Source organism: Chiloscyllium punctatum, chromosome 3 (genome assembly GCF_047496795.1).
Source record: "Chiloscyllium punctatum isolate Juve2018m chromosome 3, sChiPun1.3, whole genome shotgun sequence".
NCBI classification, from domain to species: Eukaryota; Metazoa; Chordata; class Chondrichthyes; order Orectolobiformes; family Hemiscylliidae; genus Chiloscyllium; species Chiloscyllium punctatum.
In genome coordinates, this window is record NC_092741.1 from 21,817,220 (window position 1) to 21,828,637 (window position 11,418).

Consider the following 11,418-nt stretch of genomic DNA (forward strand, 5'->3'; position numbering starts at 1 on the left):
GTGAACTGTGTGGGTGTGAGTGTAGAGGAACAAAGGAACAGGTGTAAGCCATTCAGCCCTCTGATCCTGTTCTGTCATTTGTGAGATCACAGTTGTCTGTAGTCTAGCTCCATATACCTGCCTTAGATCCATATCCCTTAATACCATGGCTTATCAAAAATGTATCCATCTCAGATTTAAATCTAACATCTGATCCAACATTCACTTTCATTTGTGGAAGAGAATGTGAAATATCTATCACTGTGTGTACAAGTACTTCCTAACACCTTTTGTGAACAATCCAGCCCTAATTCTCAATGTGCCCCCCCGGTTCTAGAATCCCCAACCAGTGGGAATAGTTTATCTACCCTGTCTCTTCCTGTTAATATCTTGAAGACTTCAGTCAGACTACTCCTTAACCTTCTAAATTCTAAAGAAAACATGCCTGATGTGTATAATCGCTCCTCGTAACCCTATGAAGTCCAGATATCATTTTTCTAAACCTATGTTGTATTTCCTCCATGGGCCAACGTATGATCCCAAAAGTGTGGGGCCCAGATCTGCTCAGAGTACTCCAAGTGGGGTCTAGCCAGGGTTTTGTGGAACTGCAACGTAACTTCTGCATTCTTATACCCCTGTCCTCAGGATATAAAAGCCAGCTTTCCACTATCTGTCTTGATTATTTTATGCATTTGTTTATGACATTTTAAAGATCTAAGCACCTGAATTCCCCCCAGTCTCTTTGGACATCAATTGTATTTAACTTCATAACCACCTAGAACATACCTTGATCTGTACTTTTACAGTCTAAAATGGATAACCTCACACTTGCTTATATTGAACTCCATCTCCCACAATCTTGCCCATTCACCTAGTCTATTAACATCCCTTTGCAATTTTATTTTATCATCTGCATATATTATACACCTATTGTGCCGTTGCTGTAAAATAATTAACACTGCAGATTAGTTTAGACCACCTCTTCTCTCTTTGGTTGAAAGTGTTGGCTCTTTTACTGAGCTACAGGTGATAAGGCTTACCCTAATGTACCTTTCTGCAAATGGTCACTGTCCTGTGAGCAAGGCACCCTGTATGTCAGCAAACTGTCCCCTCAGGTCCACAGTATAACTCTCACCACACCCACATTATTGCAAAAGCTGTAGCGATGTGTAGACTAGTGGCAGGTCTTCATCTTGACTGAAGCAATTATAACAGCACTCAGTGCTCATCCCAGCTCAAACTGGCTATGTGAATCCAAGCTAAGATCAAAGGAGAGACCTTCCTAATCTCTCAAGTCATGCAGTAATAATGGGGCAATTGTCACATTGATTCTATGGTCTGACCAAGCCTTTCACCTTGTACGAGACAAGGTTCATAGTCTGGCAGTCAGTCCTTGAACAATAACTCCATCAGGGATTATCTGATGGAGACTTGAGGGCTTCAGTCAACAATCACTGTGGATTTTGAGCAATGATAATAGCTAAGCAGAGAAACATGTGAATACCAGGCTGCACTTGCATGATTTTCAGGGCAATCATAAGAAAAGACCCTGGGAGCAGCCCAGGGGAGTGACTGAGAGTGTTGTCATTGTCAAGTGATCTTCAGACACACACACACACACCACCCAAGTCTGCTCTTGTGGTCCCAAACAGCTCCCCCACCACATTGCACATGACGCCTGGTCGTGAATGTTTGGACAAACAGAGATGGGAAGAAACAGAATAGACGATCTGGATGTAGGTTTGTTCGCTGAGCTGGAAGGTTCATTTTCAGACATTTCGTCACCATATTAGGTAACATATTCAGTGAGCCTCCAGATGAAGCACTGCTGGTGTTTCCTGCTTTCTGTTTATACATTTGGGTTTCCTTGGGTTGGCAATGTCATTTCCTGTGGTGACATCATTTCCTGTTCTTTTTCTCAGGGCGTGATAAATGGGATCCAAGTCAATGTGTTAGTTGATAATTTCTGGTTGGGATACCATGATTCTAGGAATTCTCGTGCGTGTCTCTGTTTGGTTTGTCCTAGGATGGATGTGTTGTCCCAGTCGAAGTGGTGTCCTTCCTTATCTGTATGTAAGGATACTAGTGAGAGGGGGTCATGTCGTCGTTTTGTGGCTAGTTGATGTTCATGTATCCTGGTGGCTGGTTTTCTGTCTGTTTGTCCAATGTAGTGTTTGTTAAAGTTCTTTCTTGGTATTTTGTAAATGGCGCTAGTTTTGCTTGTTGTCTGTATAGGGTCTTTCAAGTTCATTAGCTGCTGTTTGAGTGTGTTGGTGGGTTTGTGGGCTACAATGATGCCAAGGGGTCTGAGTAGTCTGGCAGTCATTTCCGAGCCATAAACTACCCACCAGGATACATGAACATCAACTAGCCACAAAACGACATGACCCTCTCTCACTAGTATCCTTACATTCAGATAAGGAAGGACACCACTTCGACTGGGACAACACATCCATTCTCGGACAAGCCAAACAAAGACACGCACGAGAATTCCTAGAAGCATGGCATTCCAATCGGAACTCTATCAACAAACACATTGACTTAGATCCCCTTTACCAACCCCTGAGAAAAAGAACAGGAAATGACCCCACCATAGGAAATGATGTCACCACAGCAAATGACATCACGAACTCCAGGAAACCCAAATGTATAAATAGAAAAGAGGAGACATCAGCAGTGCTTCATCCGGAGGCTCACTGTAGATGTTACCTAGTATATCGGAAAGATGTTGTGAAACTTGCAAGGGTTCAGAAAAGATTTACAAGGATGTTGCTAGGTTTGGAGGATTTGAGCTATAGGGAGAGGCTGAACAGGCTGGGGCTGTTTTCCCTGGAGCATCAGAGGCTAGGGGGTGACCTTATAGAGGTTTACAAAATTATGAGGGGCATAGATAGGGTAAATAGACAAAGTCTTTTCCCTGGGGTCGGGGAGTCCAGAACTAGAGGGCATGGGTTTAGGGTGAGAGGGGAATGATATAAAAGAGACCCAAGGGGCAACTTTTTCACACAGAGGGTGGTACGTGTATGGAATGAGCTGCCAGAGGAAGTGGTGGAGGCTGGTACAATTGCAACATTTTAAGAGGCATTTGGATGGGTATATGAATAGGAAGGGTTTGGAGGGATATGGGCCGAGTGCTGGCAGGTGGGACTAGATTGGGTTGGGATATCTGGTCGGCATGGACGGGTTGGACCGAAGGGTCTGTTTCCATGCTGTACATCTCTATGACTCTATGGTGACGAAATGTCTGAAAATTACTTTTCCAGCTCAGAGAGCAAACCTACGTCCAGAACCTCAACCTGAGCTACAAATCTTCTCAAAACTTGCTAACAGAGTAGAAGAGTTAAGTTTTGATGGGCTGACTTCTATCTTCTAAAGTCATGCACATTTTGCATTTCAGAGTTTAAGTATTGACTGCCTTTTTTAAATGGAACTGAATTCACTGAACTTCTGTCTTCCCCTCCCTCCCACCCACCCCAAACCCCCACAGTGTCTGGCAGAAGGAGGGGACTTAAACTCTTTTGAATTCAAATCATTGACGGACTCTTTGAATGACATCAAAAGTTCTATAGATGCTTCGAACATAAGGTAGGTGGATCATGGTTTCCTCCTAAACAGGTTCAGCCAGGAGGGATGTGCAAGATGGTGTTGTAGTGGTAATGCTGAGGTAAATGTTCTGGGGTCATGGGTTCACACCACCTCCTGGGTGCTGGTGGAGTTCAGTTCAGGAATGCAAAATTGATAGCTGGCCTCCACAATGGCGACCAGCTTGTAAAATCACTTATTCTAAAAACAGATTGGTTTAACCAATATCCTTCAAGAAAGCAAATCTGCCATCCTTACCTAGTCTGGCTTGGCTCACATGTGACTCCAGACCCACAACAGTGGCCTCAAGTCACTGTATTGTCAGGCTGAAAGTACCTAATGGGTACTTTTTAAGGCTTGATCAAGATAAATACAAGAATCTGTGTATATATTAAATATGAAGCAGATCGATTAGCTTAATTTACTTCGCATATATTAGAGACAATAAACAAACGAATGAGTGAATCTATTAAACTGCATAATATGCTTATATATAGTATAAATGACTGAGTCTCGCACTGCCTTCTCTTTATTGAGGTCTTTGGTGACAATAACACTCTGGGTTCTGTCTCATATTCCATGGCACTAGCCCTGCAGTGAAAAGTCCGATGAGTGGAGAAAGGTCCCTGATATTGATACTTTTCTGAATCTAGATTTTGTGCTGCACCTCCTCCTCCTCATAATGACTGCAGTACTTTTCCAGAACAGGCTGAGAAACAAATCTAGATAGCCCCATGTAACTGCACAACAGGACACTTCTCACAGAAAATAATGTCACATGGTTACCTCCCAGTCAAGGCAGGCTGTTCTTCATGTACTTTTCCACTTTCCTTCAATTGCTCATTGCCATCAGCAATTAATCCTTAATGGTCTAGTTTGATATTGTTTTTAAGCCTAACATACTGTCACTCCATTCAAAGACAATAAGAGACGGGCAACAAACGCCTGTCTTGCCAGTATCACCCACATCTCATCAAAGAATTTTTTAAAACACCCTCTCTTATCTGTAAGAGTTGCCTACTGTTCTCTTGATCCCATTCCTGCTAAACTGCATCCATTCCTGTCTCCACACCAGGTGATATTGTTTGTTTCCAATGGTTGCCTTTCCTGAAGAATTGTACTTTCCCGTTTAAATTTATCACCTTCCAGACGTGTTCCCAGGATGGTGGGAGTGTTTAACAAAGAGAGATTGCACACACTGTCCTGTATTTTGTAAAGTTTTGAAGAATGACAGGTGATCTCACTGAAATTTACTGAATACTTTTAAGGGATACAGACAGTATAGATACAAGTCAGATGTTTCCACTGGTTGGAGAGTTTTGAACCAGAGGTACAATTTAAAAATAAGGGAGTACTATTTCTGGCCAATTTGGAAATTAGTTTACTCAGAGGGTGTGATCCTTTGGAATTCTCTACTTCAGGGGGCTGTGGAGGCTCAGTCTTTGAGTATGTTGAAGCTGGAGATTGATAATTTGCTGATGGCCAACAACTTGTAGGCTAATAGTGATGGGGTGAGTAAAAGACACTGAATTATTTGATCAGCTGTGATATACCTTCAATGGGCTAAATGGCCTACTCCTCTTGCTATGTTCCTATTAATTTTCTAGTCTTGCAGACAATGATCCCATCAGTAATTCCCTTTTCCCTTAAGTATGTGAATGTATTGTCACACCAAATCTGTGCCCATCTCTGCGAGAATTCCTTGTTTGAATCTCTTCAGCTTTCAGCCCCTTGCCAGAGGACCAAAAAACATCCTTAATCAGCGTTACAATCCAAATGACATCCTCTGTGACTGTAGTAAACCTTTCCTCCTTGCCCTTCTCAAGCTTTTGACCACAACATCCTCATTCTGTACCTGGGTGGAACTGCCTCTCCCTTTCCCATCACAGATGGAATTCAGTGTCAGCAATAAAAATGAGCTTTTATATATCAGGGTACCTTTTGGGTGGTATGAAGTTAAATATAATGGATGTCCAAAGAGACCTCCGGGAGGGTTTCAGGAGTATCGAAACTTCAGAAGTTACACAGGTACAGAAAATCAGGAAGAAAGCTAACAATGCTGACCTTTCTATCTCGAGGACTGGAATACAAGGATGCAGTTGTACAAATCCCTGGTTAGACCCCTCTTGGAGGACTTTCAGTAGATCTGGGCATCACACCTTAGGAAGAATATATTGGCCCTGGAGAAGTATAACATAGATTTACAAGAATGATACCTGGACTTCAAGGTTTAAGTTATGAGGAATGATAATACAAATTAGGCCTGTTCTCTCTCAAATTTAGACGGTGAAGGGGTCATCTGATCAAAGTCTTCAAGATATTAACAGGAAACTGCAGAGTAGATAAACTATTTCCATAGGTTGTAGACTCTACAACTAGGGGACACATTCTGAGAATTAGGGCCAGACACCCTTCAGGAGAGATGTCAGGAAGCACTTCTACATCCACACAGAGTGGGAGATGTTTGGCACTCTTCCACAAATGGCAATGGATGCTGGGTCAATTGTTAAATTTATCCATCTTGGATTTAAAATTTTAGAAAATCTCAGCAGGTCTGGCAGCATCTGTAAGGACAGAAGAGAGCTGACATTTCGAGTCTAACTGACCGTTTGTCAAAGGGTCAGTTAGACTCAAAACGTCAGCTGTATTCTGTCCTTACAGATGCTGCCAGATCTATTGAGATTTTCCAGCATTTTCTCTTTTGGTTTCAGATTCCAGCATCCGCAGTAATTTACTTTTATTTTATGGATACATTTTTTGTTAAGCAAAGGTATTGAGGGATCTGGGCCAAAGACGGGTATATGGAGTTAAGCAGATCTGCCATAGTATTTTTGAGTGGTAGAACAGGCTTAAGGGGCTGAATGGCTGTTCCCAAGTTGCCTGGTTCTACTGCACCCTATCTGTTCTATCACTTGCAAAGGTTTTTATTCCCATTCCTACTCTGCTACCTCTGGAATCCCCCAAAGATCTACCTCCTTGGCCTCCTCTTATTCCTGATCTATATGCGACATTATCCAAAATCCACCATACTTTCCACATCTGTCATGACACTTATCATTAGCTCGATCCACTGCTCCTCTGTCATCACACTGCTCACCTGATGTCTTGTCACACCTTTCACCATAACAGATGCCAGGTCTGACAGTTTCCACATTTCCAAACTACATTTACTCCACCACTGTTGGCCATGTCTGCAAGCTGCCAAAATCCTAAGCACAAGAATTCCCTCCACCCCTTTCCCTTCTTTCTGATTCTCAAAGTCTGCCTCTTTGGTTAACCTTTTTGGTCTAAGCTGCATCAAAATGTTCTGCCTTGTTAAACGGGTGTTCTAAACACAAGTTACTGTTTCCGTAGCTGCTTCCAAAACAATGTTGAAATCCACGTTGCCCACATCCAGAGTGGCCTCAGCCAGATGGGGAACCTCCACGCCTTCACGGCCAACAACACCAACAGGGATTGAAGGAAAGTGATGAACTTTTGTCCAGGACAGCCGCATGGGTGAAGCCTCAGCCAGTGAGTGGCAGAAGGAAAGAAGAGATTTTTTTAAAATTTAACTAAAACACATGTGATAGGGAGAGCAATTTCTGTGCTCTTACTCTGTACTTTTTCATTAAATATGTAGCGCAGCAGCAGCAGCAGCCTGAGCTCTTCAGGAATCTGATTTATTTTTGTATGTTTGGCCATTTAAAGGTTTATTACTCATGCTTTCTCTAACTGTAAATAGTAACTGTAAACTGAGCTAGGTATGGACTTATCCTGAGGGATGTCGAGCTGAATTATGTAAAAATGTAAATAGTTTTTATTTTTAAAAACACAAAAAGGAATGTCGTGACGGCCATCTCCAGATGCACTGGCTGCATCTTCCAGTCCTGGAGTTCCCTGGTGCTCAAGATTTTTCATCTGCCTCTGTTTTTGTCCTGATTTCTCTCCTGCAGCATTTGAGACAGGTTCTGGTCACTAAATGACCTACTGTCCCACTCAACAGGTTTAGTCAGTGTAGCACCATCAGCCCCCAACCACAAGACTATGTTCCTCTCTGGCTTTGAGGAAAGATCCCAAACTCATCAGATCTATTTTGTGCGATTCTGTGCACTGCTGGTGGGGCCATAGTGAGGAGTCTGGAGAAGGGGTTGATATTGGTAAAATGTGTATCACTTCATGCAACTGAGGAGCTTTCTATTCCCCAATGTGTAAACAAGTAGTTTATTGTGATGGTTGGGATTCTATTGAAAATATCTTGAAGTTCTCTTACACCACACTGCCCATCCTTTCTCTTTGCACCCATCACTCTCCAAATCACAAGATTGTTCATGCAAGAGATGCAATGGAGCAAACTTGTCATGTGAAAGTTGGTCGTTCTTTTTAAATGTGTTTAAATGTTTATATTGTAATGAGTGGGTAAATAAGTGTTTCCAGTTTAATGTAGATTATTGTAAAGTTTTGAATCTTTAATAAATTTCCAAATTGAAGTGTAAGTTTAGGGGGAATCGATCCAAATAACCCATTTTTGAATATTGAGCAATCCTGGGATGGAGAAACTGAGGTGACTTTTTAAATGTTTAAAAAAAAAAGCAAAAAAATGTTCACAGAACTATTATTTTCGAACTTTAACAAGTTTTGTACTTGGTTATGGTTGAATTTTTTTAAGTCTGTATCTTTTGTTAGTACTAGTGCCTCTGTTTTTTTTCTTTCTCCCTTCCTAGTTTTCAGTGTAAATAGAATCATCTTCCCCTTGCACTCTCAAAGTTTCTTGGAATTTCAACCAGATAGTTCTATATACTGTTGTAATTAAATCAGAATTAGTGTATGTAGTACTGCCTTTTCAGATATGTTACCTTTTGTATGGTGTATAAATTGAAAGCAGCTTTAAATATTTATAAATAAAGATAATATATAATTAAAAATAAGGCTCTCTCCCATCCGTTTAAGTTCCTTCCGTCAGTTTTTTGATTTTTAATCTTCTTTCGTCTTTTTGTCTTTCTCACACTAAAGTCTAATACTTTCTCCTTTTGTACAGTCTGTGTTTCTGCTTTCTAATGTACTGTACCCCTTTTTTTTCTGTTTTAATTGCTCTGGATCCTTTAATTGCTCTGGTGTACACTCTCTCCATCCTTCTGTGCACACATCTTCCTTTCTCTCATTCACTTCTTGCTTTTATATGCACTCTTTCCCTTCCTGTTGTGCCTTTTATTTTGTTGTTCTGGTCACATGTTCACACAAAACTACTAATTCACTTTGTGCCGAAGAAGCCATCAGGTGTGTTTGTCGCAGTGTTAAAGATCGATGGAAGATCATTATAAGTGAATTAATATTTACACTACAAGCATTGACCTCTAAGATATGTAGATTAGAGTGGTGCTGGAAAAGCACAGCAAGTTAAGCCGCATCCAAGGAACAGGAATCAATGTTTCAGGCAAAAGCCCTTCATCAGCTGATGAAAGGCCCAAAATGTTGATTTTCCTGCTCCTTGGATGTCGCCTGACCTGCTGTGTTTTTCCAGTACCACCCTAATCTAAACTCTGGTTTCCAGCATCTGCAGTCCTCACTTTTGCCTCCAAGATGTGTAGTCCCGCAGCAGTTCAGAACTTAATGTGCAGGGGGACAAATGAAGCGTGCACAAGAAAGTATGCAGCAGTCTTAAAGGGAGTGGGGCAGTGTAATAAACTAGGCATGCACAACAAACAGGATTTGGATAGAACATTGCTAATGTGGAATTTTTTCATAACCAAGTTCCATTTTACACAAATATGACCCAATACCTTCCAGTTTTTGACAATAATTGTGATGGATGTGGTCCAACAGAATCAGAATCCACTACCAGAGCAAGCTGATCACTCATCCATTTAACATATCCCTCAAAAAGACAGTACCTCCAACCATATAGCATTGCCTCTGTGGTAGACTGTCATGTTACTATCATTCGAGGTCAATTCCCCACTGCTCGGGACCCCACGTCTGTTTTTTAATCTTGTTCCCAGCTCCTGTCTTTTCCAAGTTGGTTCATGAAGAAAGCCCCAAAGTCAAGAAAGCGACAAACCGAAGAACAAGGCTGCAAATCAAAAATATAGTTTTATAATGTCAAGCTTCAAAATTGTATGAAACAAATTACATGAGCTGCAGGCACAGATTCAAGCTAGAAACTATGAGAGAGTAACTATTACAGAGATATGGCTGCATGATTTTCAGTCCTCATGAGGGACCAGACCCTGATGAGGACTAACTCCTGAAGAAGTCTGGTCCCTGACTAGGGCTAGCTCCTGACTCTGACCTTTTGATGACATCCTAATTCTAGGAACTGGTAAACATCCCCTTTTACAATCCTTTTCACCAATGTCAGAACAGCAATCACCTCCTTGGAAAACCCCTACTCGAGGTCAGCTCACATTTCATACAAAGACCTTTGTTTATCTTAAGCAACCAGGGCATAAAGCATCAGTGACCTGATGGTCTTCATTACTTTCATCTTTAACTGGCCTTTTAAAACCAGAAATTGTAGAAGCAGTAATAGGAATAGGCCATTCAGCCCACTAAGTCTGCTCTGCCATTGAGATCTTGGCTGATCTGATAATCTACAACTGAATTCCTACCTCTTTTCCCCTAATCTTTGATTCTCTTCCTGATTAAAAATTATCTCAGTCTTGAATATACTGTATGATCCAGCATCTACGACCCTCTGCAGTAAAGATTTCCACAAATTCACTTCCTTCTGAAAGAAGAAATCCTTCCTTACCTTTGTCTTTAACATGAGACCCCTCATTCTGAAATTACACCCTCTGGACCTAGGCACTACAACAAGCGAAAACAACCTTTCTGCATCTACCGTTCATATCCCCATTTGTCTTTTTGTTAGAAATTAATTATTTGAATACATAGACATATTTCTTATAGGGATAGTCAGGAATAATGAAGACTGTAAACATATGCAACATGCAGAACAATCTCGATGAAGATAAATTACTGTTTCTAAAAGCTTTTGATTTATATACACTGGGTTGGACAACAAATTTATTTTTGCAGCATAGATGTTCACCTATTGGAATGGATTATCAGTAATCTGACACATTGCACTGCCATTTTCTGTTCATTAATAAAACAGAATATAATGACGTAGCAAGTTCTGAGTAGCCATGAGCTCCCTGGCAACTCAGCAGTGTTTACAAGAGGTCCCTGAAATGTCTCAGTATTTACAGGGGAATCCCTGGGGAGTATGTCAGTACCTACAGTGGGCAGTCCCTAGGGAGTGTCTCAGTATTTACAGGGGAGTTGTCAGTATTTACACGGGGATCTCTGGAGTGTGTGTTAGTATTTACCCAGGGTGGTCCCTGGGGAGTGTGTTAGTATTTACAGGGGAGTCCCTTGGAGCGTGTCTGTATTTACATGGGGTTCTCTGGTAGTGTATCAGTATTTAAAGAGGATTCTGGGAGTCTGTCAGTACTTACAGGGTGTTTCAGCATTTGCAGGAGTCTCTGACAATAAGTATGTATGTATCATGCAGTGGGTTAGCATTCCTAGGATGTCCCCGGGGTGAATTAGCATTTACAGATAGTCTCTCGATTTGTATTAACATTATACAGAAGTGGCTCAGTCTTTACAAGTTACCAGGAATGTGCTGGATCCCCAGGAAATGTCAATATTTACAGGTGGTCTACTGTCACATAGTCCAGTGAATTCAACATCAAAGGGCGATTTAGTAATGTTTTAAATCCTTTTTTATTCACTTATGGGATGTGGTTGTTACTGGTTGGACCAGCATTTATTGCTCATCCCCTGGTTGCCACTGAGAAAGTGGTGATGAGCTGCCTTCTTGAACTGCTGCAGTCAGTGTGCTCTGGGTTGCTCCACAATGCCACGAGGGAG

General features: G+C 41.5%; 1 protein-coding gene across 3 annotated transcripts in view; it reads left to right on the forward strand.

Moving 5' to 3' along the window:
• The window catches only part of lin9 (lin-9 DREAM MuvB core complex component), a 108,007-nt gene extending 99,563 nt beyond the window's left edge, over positions 1 to 8,444 (forward strand). For 2 of the 3 annotated variants that reach the window (XM_072550763.1, XM_072550765.1), the window contains exons 14-15: positions 3,467 to 3,564; positions 6,916 to 8,443. In XM_072550763.1, coding sequence (XP_072406864.1) covers positions 3,467 to 3,564; positions 6,916 to 7,021 — 204 coding nt within the window. In that variant the 3' untranslated portion in view covers positions 7,022 to 8,443. Of the gene's footprint in view, positions 1 to 3,466; positions 3,565 to 6,915 lie in introns of all 3 variants that reach the window. The other variant, XM_072550764.1, reaches the window with a different exon arrangement.
• The last annotated feature ends 2,974 nt before the right edge of the window (positions 8,445 to 11,418 follow it).